A 21,281-nucleotide genomic window follows, 5' to 3' on the forward strand; every position below is an offset into this window, starting at 1 on the left:
TATAACATTTTTAACATGTGTTTTTCTGGATTTTGTTGTTGTTATTTTGTCTGTCACTGTTCAAATAAACCTACCATTAAAATTATAGACTGATCATTTCTTTGTCAGTGGGCAAACGTACAAAATCAGCAGAGGATCAAATACTTTTTTCCCTCACTGTAGGTGAGGGGGAGGTGATTTTAATTCCCATTGGATACTGGGTGGGAGTTAGTGGGTGGGGCTAGTGGATAGTGGGTGGGGGATAGTGGGTAGTGGGTGTGGCTGTATTCTCCCACGTGAAAGAACAGCAGGCGGCTGCTGACATTCGTGCCACGTCGAAATCATCAGCAAGCGACAGTGACAGCTGCTGTAGTGGCTGATGCGTAGTCGCCATCTCTCTTCTCTGCGTGCTGTGTAAGCGAACACCCGGGGGAGGGTGGACTCACGACTGCTGTGCTAGGCTAGGTGCAGGAGGTCACGGGACAGACCCTGCAGGTGTCAATGGGGATGATTGCTGTGCCAGGCTAGGTGCATGCGGTCACGGGACAGATCCTGCAGGTGCCATGGGCTGTACTGCTGTGCCAGGCTAGGTGCAGGAGGTCACGAGATAGACCCTGCAGGTGTCTATGGGAATGACTGCTGTGCCAAGCTAGGTGCAGGAGGTCACGGGGCAGACTCTGCAGGTGTCTATGGGGATGACTGCTGTGCCAGGCTAGGTGCAGGAGGTCACGGGAAAGACCCTGCAGGTGTCTATGGGGATGACTGCTGTGCCAGGCTAGGTGCAGGAGGTCACGGGACAGACCCTGCAGGTGTCTATGGAGATGACTGATTGGAACGAATAATACTAAGTTATGCATTATTCATTTACCTGATACGATCTTAGAGTAGTCGTTCTATCCACTAAATCTTTGTAATGCTGCGTTTATGATTCTCCCTCCAGCAGTCGATAGACCTGCACCTAGCCTGGTACAGCGCGTTGCTACAACTGCGTCAACTCCGTGCTGTTTACTCATGGGCATCGGCCACGTCTCAGTTGCGCAATGATGTTGCCTGCAACTCGTCTCTGCCCATGAGTTGCGCAATCATGTTGCCTGCAACCCGTCTCTGCCCACGAGTTGCGCAATTATGTTGCCTGCAACTCGTCTCTGCCCATGATTTGCGCAATCATCTTGCCTGCAACTGTCTCTGCCCGTGAGTTGCGCAGTGATGTTGCCTGCAACTCGGTCTCTTCCACTTGGACGTCTCTGCAACCAGTTGCTCACAGCGATGGTGTAGACTGCGCCTCCAAGCCGTGGATCCGGTTCTGAGTTGCTGAGTCCTGCAGCAGAGTGCGGGGACCCAACTCCATCTGTTAACTCCCTCTCTGTGTTAGTCTGCGGGTGCGGTGTTAGTCTGCGGGTGCGGTGTTAGGCTGTGGGTGCGGTGTTAGTTTATGGGTAGTGTTAGTCTATGGGTGCAGTGATAGTCTATGGGTGCAGTGTCATTGGGCAGTGTTAGTCCGCCTAGTGGGAAGGATGTTGAAGCTGCATCTGCACTGAGAGAGCTTGTTGGGGGCCTCCCTAAAGGTGAAATAGTTTTAGTGGGTGATCTAAATTGGAATTGGCTAAACCCGCCGGCCGTGGCCACACATTTTGCAGATGAATTTAACCTGTTTCAATTAATAAATGTCCCCACAAGACCCAACCTAAAAAATCCGGGACAGTCATCTCTGCTTGACGTCCTATTGACAAAAAGCCCCTCACAATTTCGCACTGACTGGTGTTCTGGGTAATAACCTTAGTGATCACTCCTTCATTTTTGGGGTGAGATCATCAGCCAGACCCAAAGCCCCCCCTAAATTGGTTGAGAAGCACTCCATGAGACACTTCAGCACTCAGGCATTTACTAATGATGTGCTTCACTCGGATATTGACAAGGTCTGTGATATTCCAAACCTGAGTACGGCTTGGGAGACTTTCAGGTACACGTTTCTCCAAATTCTTAACAAACATGCTCCGTTGGTTAAATTTAAAACTAAAGGCAACCGTCCACCATGGTTTGATCCTTTGATTACAAAGCTCATGAAAACTAGGGACAAGGCTTGGGCATGTGCTCAGAAAAGTAATTTGGTCAATGACTGGCTAGAATACAGGATTTTAAGGAACAGATGCGTCAAAAGAATACGGCATGCAAAAAATTACTACTTCTCTTCCACTCTCCTTGAATCTCATGGAAATGGCAGGATTTTCTGGAAAACAATCAAATGTATCGAAAAGGCATCCAAAACAGATAATCTGCCTGTTCAGCTTAACCGAAATGGGGAATATTTTTCAGATCCCCAAAAAATAGTTGACAATTTTAACCTTAATTTTTCTGAAGCTGGTACCCTATTTGATAATGTATTGGGAGTCACCCCTGCTCATGCAAATTCCTACACCCCTGTCCAAACATTAAGTGAATTTAGTTTTCAGCCAATCCACGAAAGTAATGTTCTGAAACAACTGTCCTACCTCAAAGGGTCCTCCTGTACTGGAGCAGATAGTATTCCCGTCTTTGCTCTGCTAACTGTTGGTCACCTAATATACAAACCTATAGCCCATATTTTCAACCTGTCCATCAAAGAAGCATCAGTTCCTCTAGATTGGAAACATTTCTATGTTCGTCCACTTCACAAAGGGGGCCCTAAAGATGATACAAATAACTACCGACCTATCTCAATTTTGTCCCCGTTGATGAATTTTTTAAAAAAATTATTGAACTACCAAATTAGCAGTTTCCTGTCCGCCAACAATCTATTACATCTAAAACAATCGGGGTTCCGAAAAAAATACAGCACCACATCTGCTGTATTAGACTCTCTGAATCACATTTACAGTAGCCTTGATAATAAGCAGTACTGCGCCTATCTTTTTCTTGACTTGTCCAAAGCTTTTGATACAGTAGACCACAACATCCTGCTTAGTAAAATAAGTTGCCTCGGTTTTTCCGAAAACACAGTAAAATTGTTAAAAATTACCTCTTTTCTCGCACCCAAACTGTATTCACAGATGGTTGGAGGTCAAACAGTGTTAAGATAACAAAAGGGGTTCCACAGGGTTCCATTCTCGGCCCCCTCTTGTTCTCTCTTTATGTAAATGACTTGGGCACTGAACTGGATTATTCCAGGGTTAATCTTTTTGCAGATGACACGGTACTGATTACTGCTGGCCACTCTCCGGATGACATGATTGCTAAGCTCCAGAGTGATTTCAACAAACTACAACATCAGCTAGTTGCTCTTAAACTAGTCCTAAATCCTGCCAAAACCAAGGTGCTATGCTTCTCACCAGGACTAAAGCGAGAAATTATTTTCCCCCAATTACATTCCTTAAATAATGATCAAATAGAGCAAGTCAAGATCTATAAGTATCTTGGGGTCATCCTGGATTCAAAACTGAATTTTGAAGATCTCATTGATTATATTGGGAAAATGACAAAAAAAAATTGTTTTTTTATATCGACACAAGCACTGCTTCCCCCCTATGTTTTGTTTGAAATTGATCAAAGCTACCATACTGCCTTTAGTTGATTACTGTGACATTGTGTATAAATCAGCCCCAAGTACTGTACTGAAGAAGCTTGACTCAATGTATCACTCGGCCTTAAGATTTGCATTGAACTGCCCATATAGGACTCACCACTGTGATCTCTACATCAGATCTTATTTATTCATGATGTACTTGCAAACAAATATGCAGATTACCTGCTGGATCTCATCTCTGTTTCAAAGAACAAATTTGACCTAAGGTCTATACTCATTTACCAGCTTAACATTCCCTATTGCCGTACATATACTGGAGGAAGGGCCTTTGCTATTGATGCCCCAAGGGTCTGGAATGCTGTTGCCAATAAATTGAAACTTGAGTCACTACCTATGAGATCTTCACTCAAAACTGATCTAGAGGAATTGTACACCCCTAGCTGCCAGTGCTATTCAGTGGCCTAAAATAAAATGTTTCGCTCCGGATGATCGCTAAAAAGTATGACCTGTGTTTTGATTTAGTGTGCTGATCTTAAAGGTAGATTGAAAAAGTATAATACTCCGATTGATGCTCCTGCTGTTGTAGAGTGGCTCATGCAGCCAGCTATGGCTGCAGGATTTTGGTAGTACATGTTTATGCCATTTATTGTGAAAATTCCGTCACAGTTCCTATGATTGCTTTTTCATTGCTTTCATGGCTTTATATTGGTGATTTCGAAAAGTGTATTGGTTTAGCCATGTTTGTTTCTTGTAGTACAGAGTTAGACTGATGGCCTTAATCTAAGTTGTCTTATGGTTGTTGTTGTTGTTTGACTTGCATCCCACTGGGATTTTTGCACACATCGTTGGTGTACGGTGTTTTTTTCTGCAATATTTTGCTGTATTTTCTTGGATTTTCTGTTTGCACTTAGTCACATATTCACTTTAAGATGTTTTTTGTTCATGTTTTTGTTTTTTGTTTGTTGCGGTTGCACCCGATTCAAGAGCCGAATGGCTCACAGGGCTATACCTAATAAATGAACTTGAAATTGAACTAGTCTATCGGCTATGTTAGTTTATGGGGGTGGTGATAGTCTATGGGTGCGGTGTTGGTCTATGGGTACTGTTCGTTTATGGGTGCGGTCTTTATTCTGTGGATGCAGTGTCATTGGGGAGTGTTTGTGCGGCTATTTCAGACTCGATTGCTTGTTGTAAACGGGTGTGTCTATTTGGTGTGCATGTGTTTTTTTTTAGCATCACCATAAGCATCGTCATCATAACCGTGACCACCATCATCATCACCAAAATAATCACCATCACCACCATCAACACCACGATCACCACCATCAACACCACCATCAGCGGCCTCACTCTTTCATAGGCTGCTAATACATATTTAGGATAACAAAAGAGACTACCCCACATCTTTGCCAGTTGCAAAATATGAGAATAGCTTTTCCCCTTTTTTCTGGCAACAAAACACGTGTTAAGATGTGAAAAAAACCAAACTGAAACTTTTTACAAGGAATCATATCTGCATTAACCACAATAGTTGTGGTCAGAATGCAAACAAAAACTTACTCTGATAATATATGCATTATCTTTGAAACTGATTGTGTTGGGGCCGCTGGTCCCCGAAGTCCCTCCCTGCTCCGTGCCTATGGCAGGGGTTCCGCCGTGCGCCGACCCCTCGCTGCTCTGCGAGCAGCTGCTGCCGTCGCTGGGCTCATCGCCCGACGGCTCCCCTCCCTGGTCCGTCCCTCCGCGAGCTCGTGTGAGAGGCATAGCTCGCCGCACGCCCTCGTTCACCTGCAGACGCTGCGTTGTCTCTCCACGGATCACGCGCTATTAAACGGGGGTCGGAGGGCGAACGACGCTGCCCTCACACTGCGCGAGTCCCGGCGGCGACAGACGGAGCGGGGACCTGCGGACGCACCGACCCCTTCACCCACACTACGAGCGCACACACCTGCACACACGCGACACCCACTCGTGCGCCGCTCTACGAAGCGCTCACTCACGTGGTGAACCACAGTGTACACACGCGCACCCACACGCTCACACTGCACGACAATATCACGCGAGACCACGCTTCGCTATTAATGATTTATTATCTGATACCTGGTAATTTATGTTAAATCAGTGAGTCGACGAGGCTGGCCTACGCTGATACCTTTATACCTATTCCCGATTTATCTGCTATGATTCTAATTCACCTACTTACTCCCTGCTGGATGCCCACGGCGGTTCGTTGATCCCGTGCTCGCAGCGTACCTCGATGCGTCTCACGGACGATCGGGTCGCTGGACTGGAGAGCGTCCTGTCGCCTGGCGCTGGAGAGAAAAGCCCGATTTCCCCTCTGCGCCCCTCTATTTATCCTCCCTACCTCAAAGGGGATGCTGCGCTGAACAATGGGCTCACGCACCCCGAGCCCGCGCACGGCGGTTCCGGGCGCTGTTGATATGCTAATCAGTGAGCGACGTTGGCGGCGTACATCCTAATTAACCCCTTACCCTCCCTAACAATGGGGCCTGCGCGCTCAAGCGCAATTATCCCAACCCTCCATGACTATGCGCAACAGCCCCTGTGATCCTGCTATTCATGCTGTCCCGTGCCTCCCCTGCTTGCCCCGTCGACTCGTGGGGGTGTGTGTGGGGGGAAATGCGCCTCAACCGCGGTGGCCGAATGCCCCACGCCGCGACCACACCATATTAAGGCCGGCCGCAGCGCCGCGGTGCCACGTAGCACGGGGGAGGTCATCCAATTCCCTGATCGCCGGAAACCGTGAGAATTAATCCCGATAAGGGTCTCTCGGATAAAAACCGGTCGGCCAGGCGACCTCCCCTCGGAGCTCTATGGGGGGGGGGGGGGGGGAAATGAGTGCGGGTGTGTTCATGTGAGGTGAGGTGAGGGGGACGCGGGGTCGGCTCCGTTGCTTGGTGGTGGCGAGGTCGGGGATTTGGTGCCTGCCGAACGGCTTCGTGGCGGCGGCATCACAATTGGTCCACACCAGAGACAGCTTTCTATTAGAGTCTATAGGTAGTATTAGTCTACGGGTGCGGTGATAGTCTATGGGTGCGGTGCTAGTCTGTGGGTAGTGTTCGTACTTTCTTTCACAAAGCTGTCTCTGGTTAACATTTTTTTCCCGAAACTTGTTATCAGGCGAATGCCCACAGCACAAACTTTGCATACCACCACCACTAACACCTCAACCAAAGACAAAGGTCCCACGTGTAGCCTGGAACAGACTGCTGGGGCAAGTGCTGTTTGTTAGTAGTAGCGGGCAGCCCCAGTAGCGCCTATGAAGGCGACCGGCACTGGCACGCACAGAGGGGGTGGGTGGCAGGCACCACGCCCGCCCAGCTGCCTTCACCTCTAAATATGTGATATGGTAGTGTATAGTAGTGTAGTGTATAGTAGTGTAGTGTATAGTAGTGTAGTGTATGGTAGTGTAGTGTATAGTAGTGTAGTGTAAAGTGTAGTGTATAGTGGAAAGTAGTGTAGTGTATAGTAGTGTATTGTATAGTGTAGTGTATAGTGTAGTGTATATTGTAGTGTATAGTAGTGTAGTGTATAGTAGTGTAGTGTATAGTGTAGTGTATATTGTAGTGGAAAGTAGTGTAGTGTATAGTAGCATAGTATAATGTGGTGTATTTTATGTTTTACTGCTACACAACTGCACCAGGGACTCATTTGAGGCTGAGTCGATCTCGGGCAGGTAGCTCAGGGTGGTGTTGGCCGTGAGTGAGAATCGCACTCGGGTTGCCGGATTCGTAGTGCAGCGTAGCGCTGACCGCCACCACCACCGCCGGCACCTTGCACCACCACCTTCAGCACCACCACCACCTCCACCACCACCTCCACCACCACCACTGCCTCCACCCCCAACCCCACCACCCCCTCTACCACCACCGCCGGCACCTGCACCATAGTCACCACCACCCCCACCACAACCACCCCCACCACCACCTCCCCCACCATCACCAGGGCGAGGTGGAATTCTGCTCATGTCGCGTGAGTCATTTGGCTTGAGCTCAGTGTCGCCTTACACCTCGTAGAGTAAACACAGTTTACTTTTTACACGCTTTCATTTAACTCACTTTATCTATTGTTGTTGTCATCGTTGTTGTTGTCGCTGTTGTATTCTCCAATCTTGTAACTCAATTTTAACCCATTTCCCAATGTGGTATCGACTGCAAGCTTAGTATACTTGTCATACTGATGACAATACTATATTCTATCATAAAAACAAAAACAATATATTTTTATACATTCTTTTTTATACGTTATGTTTCGGCTTGGGTCTAATTGTTCACGATCAACTGACGTTGGCTGTAATTGGCCACGGTCCCTTACGTTATGGAAAGCTTCAGGGCCACTTCCTGGAGTTATGGAGTTCTTCCATTACTAGTACATTTCATTAAAGCGTGTTTAAAAAAAAGTTGCTTTAAATATTACTTATTTCTTCAGTGTACCACTGAGTTTCCTAATTGCTGTCCACCCCCCCCCCCCCTCTCACACACAGGGATCGCCATCTGCAATCATGAATTGTGGACTCATCTTCGTTCATAAGTATCAAAAGAAAGGTGAGTGTGTGTGTGTACTCAGGATGAGTGCGTGTGGTGTACACGTGTATGTGTGTATGTACATGTGCTCTATAGAGGAGGCTCATGAAGGACGCTGCTACTGGTCAGTTGGAGGCAGTCGCCCTCCAACAACAGCGGAGGGCATAGGAGTGACGTTCACAACAATGAGCGGAGCGAGAGGTAGATAAAATGCAGCGAGTTGGCACAAGAGTGGACATTGCTGGTGCATCTGCCAGTCATCTCAGTCGGTCAACCCATGGCACCTTCTGGGTCTGTACCGTGACCTCCTGCCAGCAGCGACCCTTGGACACTTAATGTGGCCTCAAAGTGCACCTAGACTGGCACAGGTGCCGTTGTGACGTCACCGTCACTTAGTGGCGAATTGCAGGTGTTGTGTGTGCGTTTGTACGTGTGGCACTATCTGAACCGGTCCTGAGCCTCGCCTAGGTTGACTCAGCCTCAAATGACTCAAATGACTACCTGGTGCCACAAAGGTGGCCGAACGTTGTGCTGCTTGCTACCAGCTCTTGCCCCAATAGTCTGCTAACGTTAGACAGGGTATCTTTGTTTTTGTTGTCTGTATGTCGGTATTTTTTTTATATAAAACTTACGTGACTACAGGAATTAATATTCTTTGGTTCTTTCGGTAAAGTCATGTAGATAGAAAAACAATAATACAAATATAGTGATTAAAAAAAAACCACGACGTTTCGATCACAACACAAGTGATCGTCTTCAGGAGGAAAGACGATCGCTTGTGTTGTGATCGAAACGTCGTGGTTTTTGTTTCATTTTTATTTCATTTTTTATTAATTCTATTAACTTTATTTTTATTTTTCTATTTACGTGACTTTACCGAAAGAACCAAAGAATATGTATGTCTGTCTGGAGAGGTTGGTGGGGCTAGTGGCTGAGTGGGCATGGCTATGTCGTAGTGGCTGGGGCAAGTGACTAAGTGGGTGTCATTTTGAAAACAAAAAAACACGTTCATGATAATGCGAGATTCGCCTCGCCTCACCTGACCTCACTTCACCTCACTTCAACTGACCTCACCTCACCAACTCATCTGACCTCTCCTACTTACCTGACCTCTCCTCACACGACCTCACTTCATCTCACCCGACCTCACCTCACCAACTAACCTTACCTCACCTGACCACTCCTCGCCTCACCCGACCTCACCTCACTACCTCACCAACTCACCTGACCTAACGTGACTTCACCTGACCTCTCCTCACCAGCTGTGCCGCTGAAGGCCGTGTCGGTGGAGGTGAGCGTGCAGGGCTTCGTGGCCTCCGTGCGCGCCACGCTCAGCTACCTCAACGCCGAGGCCTTCCCCGTGGAGGCCTCCTTCCTTTTCCCGCTGGACGACGACTCGGCGGTGCACGCGTTTAGCGCCAGCCTCAACGGGCGCCACATCGATGCCGTCATCAAGGAGAAGGAGAAGGTGGGTGGGTTGGTGGGGGAGTGAGTGAGTGGGTGGGTGAGTGGGTGATTGAGTGGGTGAGTAGGTGGATGGGTGGGTGGATGGATGGGTGGATGGATGGATGGGTGGATGAGTGGGTGAGTGGATGGGTGTATGAGTGGGTGAGTGGGTAGGTGAAAGGGTGAGTGGGTGTTTGAGTGGGTGAGTGGATGGGTGAGTGAGTGGGTGAGTGGGTGAGTGGGTGGATGGGTGGGTGAGTAGGGGGGTGAGGGGGTGGGTGAAGGAGTGAGTGGGTGAGTGTTTGAGTGGCTGGGTGGATGAGTGGGTGGGTAGGTGAGAGTGGGTGGGTGGGTGAGAGTTGGTGGGTGGGTGGGTGAGTGAATGAGTGGGTGTGTGAGTGGGTGTGTGAGTGGGTGTGTGAGTGGGTGGGTGGATGGGTGAGTGGATGGGTGGGTGGATGGGTGGGTGAGTGTATGAGTCAGTTTAACGCATAGGCTTTCGCGACCAATGCTATTCATAATAAACGTTTTGGGTTAGATCGCATTATTTATAAATGTGTCGTAACCCTCCACCACCCGACACGGCCAATCAGCAAAAAAAGTGTCACGTTGAAAAAGGACAAATAGTTCACTACTTTAGCCCACCGGTGTGTTTTTGAGTACGACGTTTCGCTGGTAATTACATCCAGCATCATCGGGCAATTCGCCAGAATGATGGGGCTCCCCTCTCTCTCCCGGTCTTAAATAGAGCAGCAGCAGGGTGACGTCATCATTGAACTCATCAGGTGCAATGATTTGAGGCGAAAGGGGGGTATTGTAATTATATAATAGATTGGTAATCAGTCAATTTTTACGATTAGTAATGAGTTGTAGATTAGTAATTAGTTGTAATGTGTGTTATTGTAATTATATGCTACGGTAGTAATCAGTTAATTAGTATTTGTTTCCCCTATAAGGAATTGTAATTATTTAATAATACGATTCCAGGCTGCACTAGGCCTGTATAGCTGTCAGACCGATTAAAGTTATTTCTATTTCTCTCAATTGCAATGGATTCTCTAATAAGTCTTTGCCAGTAATAATTAGTTTTACACAACACTTCAGCGTTATCAAAATCAATTGAGCGTCCTTGTTGGCAAGCATGTTCTGCCACTGCCGACAGTTGTGTTTGAGATAATTTAATGTTTCTTTGGTGTTCTTTTAGTCTTACGCTGATGTTACGCCCAGTCTGTCCAATATAGCATCTGTCACATAAACAATTAAAGTGGGCGGGGCTATAGACGAAGTGGACATGACTGGGCAGTGGTAGTGCAACGATTGGCATGCTGCGCTACAAACCCTGGCGGTCCGAGTTCAATTCCCACTCATGGCCACCAACACCAGTGATAGTTATTATCGGAACGGGTCCTGAGCCTCCCCTAGGTAGACTCAACCTTAAATGAGTAGCTGGTGCGGTGGTGTAAATATCGCCACTGGGGAGACAAAGGAGGCCAGGCGTGGTGTTGGCCACCCACCCCCTCGTGTGCCATGTCGGACTCGCTAACAGCACTTGCCCTAACAGTCTGTTCAGGCTATACAGGGGATGTTTGTCTTTGGTGTGAGGGTATGTGGGTAAATGGGTGAGTGGGTGAGAGAGTGGGTGAGTTTGTGAGTGAGTGGGTTGGTGTGTGTCTTGCCTCACGGCAGATGTGGAGCGTACGTTCACAGGAAGTTCCTGTTTTTTTATGCTAATTTTGGTCACATGACCAGGAAGTCACGATGTTAGATTTTCAGTGAACCACGCGGGTATCGGCCATCTTACTCATAATTCAAGATGGCGGCACGCATCTCAGTGAGACCACAGCCGCACTTGTCCATTGTGGGAGCTTAAGAAGCATTGTCTGTAAGTTTGTTTATATTCCTATAATATTGGCAATGCTGTTGTAATGTTGGAATGACCGTTATAGTGATGTAAATGCCTTTATGGTGCCGTTAAGTTGTTGTAGTAAATACGAGGCCTAGTTAGTAACGAAGCCTGCGACTTTCCTTATTGTGGATGTTGCTTGTGATTTAGTAGGTCGAGTCAGACTTGTGCCCAGGTGGCTATGTTGCGATCCTGAGAGTAAAGATGACGAAGTATCTCATCCACAGTTTAGTGTTATGTGTAATGCTGTACATTTGGGGTGCAGTGGGATGAATACACGATGTGCCTGTATGCAACGCACCGGCTTGTGCTCTTGTCTAGCTGTTCAGTGGTAATGTAGGGGCCTGGTCCGTCCAGGATCTATTGTTATCTAAGACAATGTTCTGATGCTGTGGTGTTCATTGTGTTGGTGTTTCCGGATTATAACAGATGCTGTATCTGTGTTTTCTCACCAGTTTTACCTTGTTACAATCAATAAATGACGATTGGAGTTGGACGTTCATCCTGGCTTCGAGGGTTTATTGAATGCAAGGTTATCTACTCGACTAGCGGTGCAATGCAGCGCTCAGCGAGGCCGAGATAGTGTGTGTGCTAGTCAATGAGATAGTGAGTGCGTGGGTGAGTGGGCTATTGAGTGGGTGGGTGCATGGTTGAATAAGTGAATGGGTGGATGTGTGAGTGGATGATTGAATGGCACCGTGTCTCCTACGGGGTGCATCGTGTCCCCAGGCCAAGGAGGAGTACGACGATGCGATGAGCTCCGGCCACACGGCCTTCCTGCTCTCTGAGGACCGGGGCGACGTGTTCCAGTGCATGCTGGGCAACCTGGGGGCGGGCGAGGGGGCGGAGCTGCAGGTGGAGTTTGTGAGCGAGTTGGCGGTGGAGCCGGATGGAGCGGTGAGATTCTGCCTGCCCACGGTGCTCAACCCTCGCTACACGCCGCCAGGTGAGGTGACGAGATGACTACAACACAGCGGTTGTAATGCAGCGATATCGCGGTGAGAACAATGTGGCCAATTTGAACTTGCTGGCTCAGTCTCCGACACGGGGGAACCGGAGAAAAGTCTATGTGACCACGGGGAGAGAGACACCGCAAACTCCAAATATACAGCAGGTGTCAAGACTGGTATCGAACCCACAAACTCCTGCACCAGGCAAGGAATTAACATTTCCTAGCCATCGTGATGATGGTGAGAGAGAGAGACATGCCAACTCCAAATATACAGCAGCAGGCGTCAGGGTCGGGATCGAACCCACGACCTCCTGTATACCAGGCGAGAGAGTTAACATCTCCTAGCCACCTTGATAATGATGAGAGAAAGAAACGGAAACTCCAAATATACAACAGCAGGCGTCAGGGTTGGGATCGACCCCACGACCTCCTGTATACTAGCCGAGGGAGTTAACATCTCCTAGCCACCGTGGCGCCCCCACCAAGAAGGCCCCAGCCATCATCGTCCACCACCAACCACCATCACGTAACCCGTTGCTCAAAACTTCAGCGGAATCTGCGGCTCTCAGATCGGCCTCATCAAGCCTCACTGGCTCAGTCTCCGACACGGCCATTGTGAACGTTACATTGATGAACACGAACACACGCTTCCTTCCCTCCCTCTCTCTGCTCCCTCTCTCTGCTCCCTCCCTTCCCATCCCCTCCCTCCCACCGCCAGGCTCATCACCAGCAGACTCCGTGCTGCCCTTCGTGCCGTTTGTGAGCTGCTCCCAGCCGCTGCCCTACTCAATGGCTTTCTGTCTCCGCGCCGAGGCTCCGGGAGGCATAGCTGCCGTCACCTCGGCCTGCGACCTTGGGCCGGTTTCCTTCTCGGGCACTGGCAACTCCGTGGCTCAGGCAAGGGTGGCTACGTGCCGGCTAGGAGGAAATGTTAACTACCTCGCCTGCTACGCAGGAGGTCGTGGGTTCCGATCCCAATCCTGAAAAGATGTTAACTACTTTGCCTGGTATGCAGGAGGTCATGGGTTCTGATCTTGACCCTGACGAGATGTTAACTACCTCGCCTGCTACGCAGGAGGTCGTGGGTTCCGAACCCGACCCTGACAAGATGTGAACTACCTCTCTTGGTATGCGTGAGGTCGTGGGTTCTGATCCCGACCCTGACGAGATGTTAACTATCTCGCCTGTTACGCAGGAATTTGGGGGGTCCATTCTTGACCCTGATGAGTTTGCGTCTCTCTTTCTCCACGTGGTGAGATTTTAACTACCTCACCTGGTAAACAGGAGGTCGTGGGTTCCGATTCCGGAGCGTGTCTTTCTCTGCCTCTCCCCTTGGCGTGATGTTATCTTCCCCGCCTAGTATGCAGGAGGTCGTCGGTTCATTCCTGATTCTGAAACCTGTTGTATATTTGGAGTTTGCGGATGCTCCAGTTTTTCCCCTCCACATTTAGAATCAAAGTCTCTACGCGTTTAAGAGTATTTGGCTACTGCTATACATTTCCACGTGATGATGATGGTAAGCCACTTGGTTGGGCTATCATTTGTGATTGCCAGGTCACTTCTGAAAATAGTTTAGTTTTAGTATGGATCTCTATGAGTATGGGTGTTTTGTGGGTCACTATGGTTCTATATGAGTCTCTGCTTCTATATGAATATCTGGGTCTCTGTGGGTCTCTATGGTTCTATATGAGACTCTGGGTCTCTATGGTTCTATATAAATATCTGGGTCTCTGTGGGTCTTTATGGCTCTATATGAGTCTGTGGGTTGCGCCACGTAGCTCTGGATTGCGCCGGGTTCTGCCGGATTGCATCAGACACTTCTGGATTGCGCCGGGGTTGCGCGCGGATTGCACCGGGGTTGCGTTTTTTGGTTGAACTATATTGTGGCCATGAGCGGTTATGGCCTCCCTCCCTCCTCTACCACCCCTCCACTCCCTCCCTCCACTGCCTCCCTCCCACCCTCCCTCCCTCACCCTACCTCCAGTCCCCTCCCCACTCCTGCTCCACCACCACCCCTACTGTGTGCCCAGGTATCTCTGGGGGAAGGGTTCAAGATGGACCGTGACGTGGAGTTGTTTGTCCACCCAATCCAGAAGCACCGCCCCTTCGCACTGCTGGAGGCGGGCGGCACGGCTAAGGGTACGGAGACACACAGATGCACACACACAGACACACACAGACACACAACAACAACAACTGCCATTCGCCACTAAGTGGCGTTGACATCACCATAGCGCCTGTGCCAGGCCAGGTTCATTTTGAGGCCACGTGAAGTGTCAAAGGCTCGCTGCTGACAGGAGGTCTGAGCACAGATCCAGCAGGTGCCATGGGTTGGCCGATTGAGGTGACCGGTAGATGCACCACCACCAGCTGTACCCCCCACTGTGCCAACTTGCTGCGTTTTAGCCGCCCGGCTCTCCGCTCATTGTTGTGAAAGTCGCTCCTCTGCCCTCCGTTCTTGCTGGAGGGCGACTGCCGCCAACTGCCCAGTAGCGTCCTTCACGAGCCTCCTCCATAGAGGCCGATCTTGAAACCACTGGGGTCAGTTATTGGCAGGTCCACTCAGCTCCACATCCTCTCGTACCGCATAACTCCATCGCTTCTTCTGCCCATGTCATCCCCGATTAGTCCCTTTTATGCGGCCAAACAGAAGCTGCTTGGGCATGCTGTAGCTGGGCATGCAGGATACATGACCCATACAATGCAGCCTTGCCTGCTGGAGGAGCTCGCGGATGGGAATGTATCCAGATCTTTCGAGGATTTGTGAGTTCCTCACACAATCCAGCCTAGTTAAACCCAGGATGGATCGTAGGCATGCCGGCCTGAATGTTTCTAACCGGCTCAGATGTTCCATTCGGGGGGCCCGCGTTTCGCAATCGTAGAGAAGGGAGGGCATGACTGTGGCTGAGAAGACCTGAAGCTTCGTGTGGAGTGACACATTATTGCGCAGCTGATGAAAAGATAGTGCCGCTGGACTGATTCTGAGTGAGACCTTTGCTGACAAACCGGAGCTGGTCAGAAGAACACTGCCCAGGTATGGAAACCTCTCCACTGTCTCCACAAATGCTCCATCACCAATGGGGAGGAGAGGGGATGGAGTTTTTGATGGCACAACATATCCAGGCAGGTGCTTAATTTTGGTGGGGCTGATGGTAAGGCCCCACCTCTTAGTGGCATGCTCCAAGTTCAACAGCAGCACCTCCACCTCCTCCTAAGAGTGTGCAGCAATCATCAGATCATCAGCATACGTAACATGGATGACCAATAGGGAGCCATCCCTCGACCGCACCTGGGCATCAATCAGCCTCCAATTGTATCTGTACGAGATGGAAAGTCCTCCGGTACAGCCATCAAAGATTAAATAATGTGGGAGCCAGAGGACATCCCCGTCGCACCCTAAGGTGAACAGGGAATGGCTTCGTCTCCCGGCCACGTAGTTTTACCGGGGCCTGCTCACCATCATGAAGGTCCTTAATGATTGTGAGAAGAGAGTCAAGGACTCCGAAAGCACGAAGAACAACCCAGAGCCCAGGCCTACTGATGGTATCATAGGCCCTGAGCCGGTCAATAAAGCAGAAATGAAGGTCTTGTTGGAATTCTCTACACCTCTGCTGTCGCAGACGGACATAGAATATGGCATCTGTGCAGAACCACACTGGTCTGGAACTACATTGGGGCTCCATAAATCTCTCCTCAGCGTGCTTGGCAAGGCGAAGTTGAATAATTCGTTCCAGGACCTTTCCCGGCACACTGGGACCACTAGGGCATCCTTCCAATCATATGGAACCCGTCCAGTGGTACAGACAGTTGTGATGATGTCATGTAGGGCAGTCTGCGCACAGATGCCACCCTCCATCAGCATTTCGCTCGGGAGATCGTCTCTGCCTGGTGCTTTTCGTGGTTTCATACTTCGGATCGCCCCTCGCACTTCCTCCACAGATGGCACCTCAACCAACCACTCAGAAGGGGGGTGGCTACTTCTGCCAATATTTGAGGCACGACAGGCTTAGCAGGGTCGTCCCCACCTTGCACCATGATGTTGTCTGGGCTGAGGGAATTCCCCTCCCCCAAGACCTCACAAAAATCCTCTGCAAACCTGTTCCTGGGGGTCGGAGATCAGATTACTGTTCTTTCCCTTAAAGATGGTGATAGGTGAGGCGCTGCAAGTTACTCTTTTGATGGAATTAAATAGTGATTTGTGATTGCGGGCTACTGTGGCAGATTGCATCTCCTCAGCAACCAGCGCCCACCACTCATCCTTGCAGCCCCGCACCGATCTCCGAACCTCTGAGTGAAGGCTGCGGTAAGCCTCCTCATTCTCCGATGTTGGATGTTTTAGACAATGGGAGTGCGCCTGTCGTTTTCTCTCAACCAGCCGGAACACCTCCTCCTTCAACAGCCAGGGTCTCAGGGGAGGTTTAGACCGCATACCCAATGCAGCCGTTGCAGTGCATGAGTCACTGTCCTGAACCTCTCCTATTTCCCCTCAGCATCAGAAGGAAGGGGGGACGATGTCAACCCCAGCTGCAAGCTATGTTAAAATTCCTGCTTGCAACTATCCTCCGCTAGCTGAGACCAGGCCACACAGAGACATACACATGCACAGAGACACACACACACACGCACAGAGATGCACACACAGAGATACACAGGCACACAGAGATGCACAAGCACACAGAGACGCGCAGGCACACAGAGACCCACAGACACACAGAGACACACAGAGATACATACAGAGACACATACAGAGACACACACAGAAACATGCAAACAGACGCACACACAAAGACACAAAAAAGGCAAAGATCCCCATTATAGTCTTAACAGACTGTTGGGGCAAGTACTGCTAACAAGCGGTACTTTTGAAGGCCTTCATGGGACACGACATTGAGGTGGGTAGCCAGCAACACATCCTGGCCGCATTTGTCTCCCTAGTGGCGATGTTTACACACCGCACCAGGTAATAATGTGAGGCTGAGTCGACCGAGGAGAGGCCCAGGACCGGTTTAGATAATCGTCACTGGTGTTGACCGTGAGCGGGAATCCAACTCGGGTCACCGGGTTCATAGCGCAGCGTAACGAAGTGTATCGCTTACCGCCACCACCACCAACGCAACCACCACCGCCTCCACCACCGTCAACACCCCCACCACGACCACCACTACCCCCACCACCACCACCTCCACCACCACTGTCTCCACCATCACCAAGGCGAGATGGAATTCCGCTCGTGACGCATGAGTGATTTGGTTCGAGTTGGGGTGCACAGTTTGGGGAGGTGGTGATGGTGGTGGTAGTGGTGGTGGTGATGGTGGTGACGGTGGTAGTGGTGGGGGTGGTGGGGGCGGCGACGGTGGTGACAGTGGTGGTGGGGGCAGTTGGTGGTGGTGATGGAAGTTGAGGTGGTGGTGGTGACGGTAGTGGTCGACGAATTCGTAGCGCATTACTCTAACCGCTACAATTCCGCACCAACCAACCAACCGCCATTTTCCACGAAGTGGCAGTGACATCACCACGACGCTTGTGCCAGGCTATGTGCACTTTGAGGCCACGTGAAGTGTCGAATGACCGCTGGCACGAGGTCACGGGGCAGACCCAGATGCCAAGGTTCGACTGACTGAGATGACTGCCCGATGCACCACCGGTGCCCCCTACTATGCCAACTTGCTGTGTTTTAGCCACCTAGTGCTCTGCTCGTTATTGTGAGTCACTCATCCACCCAGTCACTCATCTACCCAGTCACTCATCCAACCTGTCACTCACTCATTCACTCTGTCACTCACCCATCACCCACCTACTCACTCACCCAATCACTCATCTACCCATTCACTTATCCAACCATTCACTCATTAACCCAGTCACTCACTCGCCTGGTCACTCACCCACCTAGTCACTCACCCAATGAGTCACTCACGATCTCACTCACTTTCTAGTCACTCATTCACTTAGTCACTCACTCATTCACCCACTAACTTGCCCGGTCACTCGCCTACCTAGTAATTTACCCAGTCACTCACTAATTTGCCCACCTAGTCACTCACCAACCTAGTAACTCACTCACCCATAGACTATACAGTCACTCACTTACCTAGTCACTCATCCATCTGTCAATGAGCCAGTTACTCAGCCCATCTCTAGGTCACCTCACCAGCCTTCCCACTATCGTCGCTGTCTCTAAGCCCTCGCAACAACCCACGACCTCGTGTGTACCAGGCGAGGAAGTCAACATCCACGAGAACACGGCCAAACTCTGATCCTCCTCCTCTCTACCCCTTCCTCCTCCCCCTGCTCCCCCTCCTCCTTCCACATCTCCCGTCCCCTACTACTTAACCTCTTCTTTCCCCCCTCACCTCCTCCCAGCCTCCTCTCTGATGAGTGACACAGTGGCCATGCTGAACTTCTTCCCGGATGCGGGAGAGACTAAGTCCGCCAAGGGGGCGGAGGCGTTGACTCAGAAAGGGGAGTTCATCTTTGTGGTGGACTGTTCCGGCAGCATGACATGCCCCATGGTCAATTACGGCAGCGGATGGAGGGAGACTCGCATCCACAGCGCCAAGGTGGGCACGTCGCTGTGGGGCTCTGTGTGTGTGTGTGGGTCTCTGTGTACGTGTGTGTAGGTCTCTGTGTATGTGTGTGTGTGGGTCTCTGTGTGTGTGATGTGGGTCTCTCTGTGTGATGTGGGTCTCTCTCTGTGATGTGGGTCTCTGTGTGGTGAGTCTGTGGGGCTCTATATGTGTGTGGGGGTCTCTGTGTGTCTTTGTGTAGGTCTCTGTGTGTGTATGTGGGTCTCTCTGTGTGATGTGGGTCTCTGTGTGGTGAGTCTGTGGGTCTCTGTGTGTGTGTAAGTGAGCATTCCAGTGAGGTGTGGGAAGTTGTAAGCCCCAGGCTACTTTGGGCTCGTCTTCCCATCAACCAGAGGCAAGGAGTGGTGTTGGTGGTTACTTATGCCGAAGATGAACATCGGTGGAGGGATGCAGGCAAGGCAGATGAGTCAGATGCCTTCTATGACCTCCTGTCATTTGTGTTATCCAAAGTGGCCCCTTGGGATCGAGTCATCCTGTTAGGTGACTTAAATGCCTGATTTGGTCATGATGCTGCCACCTGGTCTGGAGTTATTGGAAGGCATGGGCCAGATCAGCTCAATAACAACGGTAGGAGGCTGCTAGACTTTTGTGCAGCCCATAGGCTTGTAATTACCAATTCGCTGTTCCAGCATCGGTGCATCCACACAACATCATGGACAGCGGATGCTGGCCTATGTCCATGACACCAGGACCTACCGTGGAGCTGATCTGCCCACTGACCATCGGCTTGTCATCTGTAAGATGCGCCTGCCATTCTTTCACTCCGGTGGTGGGTATATACCCAAGACTCCATTCAAACCCACAGTGGCCTGGTCTCAGCTAGCTGATGAAAGTTGCAAGTGAGAATTTCGTCAATGTTTGCAGCTGCAATTGGCATCGTCCCCCACTCCTCATGCCGAGGGGAAATGGGCAAGGTTTAGGACTGTGGCTCATGGAGCTGCAATGGCTGAATTGGGTACACGGTCCAGTCCTCCCCAGAGACACTGGCTGACAGAGGAGGTTTTCAGGCTGGCTGAGAAAACAAGACAGGCCCACTCCCGTTGTCTACAACATCCAACATCGGAGAATAAGGAGGCTCGCCGCAGCCTTCGCTCAGAGGTTCTGAGAGCCGTGAGGCGCTACACGGATGGGTGGTGGTCACGAGTTTCTGAGGAGATGGAATCTACCTCAGTAGCTGGCGATCACAAATCACTCTTTAATTCCATCAAAAAAGTAACTTGCAGCATCACACCTATTGCCATCATTAGGGGAAAGGACGGTGATCCAATCTCCGACCCCCAGGAACAGGTTTGCAGATTTGCTGAGCATTTTTGTGAGGTCTTCGGGTAGGGGAAATCAGCCTGGAAAACATCATGGGGCAAAGTGTAGATGACCCTGCTGAGGCTGCCGTGCCTAAAATATTGGAAGATGTTACCCCCTGTGAGTGGCTGGCTGAGGTGCCATCTGTTGAGGAAATACGAATACTGATAGCGATCCATAGATTGAGACCAGGATAGGTACCGGGCATAGATGATCTCCAAAGAAAAATGCTGAGAGAGGGTGGCATTTGTGCACAGACTATTCTGGCAGGCGCATCTTACCACAGTGCAGTCTGTGACACCAATCACTCGCTGGTATCCAGCAAGGTCAGACTTTGCCCCAAAAAGATACACCGCCTCAAACAAAAGCGCTACCTTCGCATCAACTCTGCCAAGACCTCCCTCCCAGAGCTCACTCAATAATTCCAACACCGCCTTGAGCAGTCCGTACACGACACACCAGATGGAAGCATGGAGACAAAGTGGCCATGCATCAGAGACGCCATCTTCAATGCAGCCATCAATACCTTCGGCAAGCAGACAAGGCAGAACACAGACTGGCTATATTGGAACCCATCCTCCAAGCCAAGCGCATAGCACTCCTGAAGTACAAGCAATTCCCAAGTACAGGATCATTAAAGACTCTGAAAGCTGCCCACAGTGCAGCTAAAACGACCGCCAGACCCTGTGCCAACAACTACTGGGTGAACCTCAGCAGTAGGATCCCATGCGCCTCTGACACTGGCAATATCCGTGCCATGTATGAAGGCATCAAGACAGCCTTTGGTCCAAACATCCGGAGGACTGCCCCCCTTAAAACCAGCTCAGGGGCCATCATCACTGATTAACAAGAGCAAATGGACAGGTGGGCAGAACACTACTCAGAGCTCTACACACAAGACAACGGTGTGTCAGAAGCTGCCCTTGCTGCTATAAAGCCCCTACCAACAATACATGAACTAGAAAATGTTCCAACCTTGAAGGAACTTGACAATGCCATCAACTCTCTAGCTAGCGGCAAGTCCCCCGGGACAGGACAGTATCACACCTGAGGTCCTGAAATGTGCAAAACCCGC

The 21,281-nt window shown here is 50.2% G+C and overlaps 1 protein-coding gene across 1 annotated transcript in view; it reads left to right on the forward strand.

The window, feature by feature from the left end:
• LOC133359909 (von Willebrand factor A domain-containing protein 5A-like) overlaps nucleotides 1-21,281 on the forward strand; it is a 102,221-nt gene that overhangs the window by 46,513 nt on the left and 34,427 nt on the right. The window contains exons 3-7 of the mRNA XM_061578468.1: nucleotides 9,285-9,490; nucleotides 12,101-12,317; nucleotides 13,042-13,220; nucleotides 14,354-14,462; nucleotides 18,684-18,880. Of these exons, the coding sequence (XP_061434452.1) occupies nucleotides 9,285-9,490; nucleotides 12,101-12,317; nucleotides 13,042-13,220; nucleotides 14,354-14,462; nucleotides 18,684-18,880 (908 nt within the window). The remainder of the gene's footprint in view (nucleotides 1-9,284; nucleotides 9,491-12,100; nucleotides 12,318-13,041; nucleotides 13,221-14,353; nucleotides 14,463-18,683; nucleotides 18,881-21,281) is intronic.

This window comes from Lethenteron reissneri, chromosome 66, assembly GCF_015708825.2.
Source record: "Lethenteron reissneri isolate LAM-NWPU_2019-01 chromosome 66, ASM1570882v1, whole genome shotgun sequence".
In the NCBI taxonomy this organism is placed as follows: Eukaryota; Metazoa; Chordata; class Hyperoartia; order Petromyzontiformes; family Petromyzontidae; genus Lethenteron; species Lethenteron reissneri.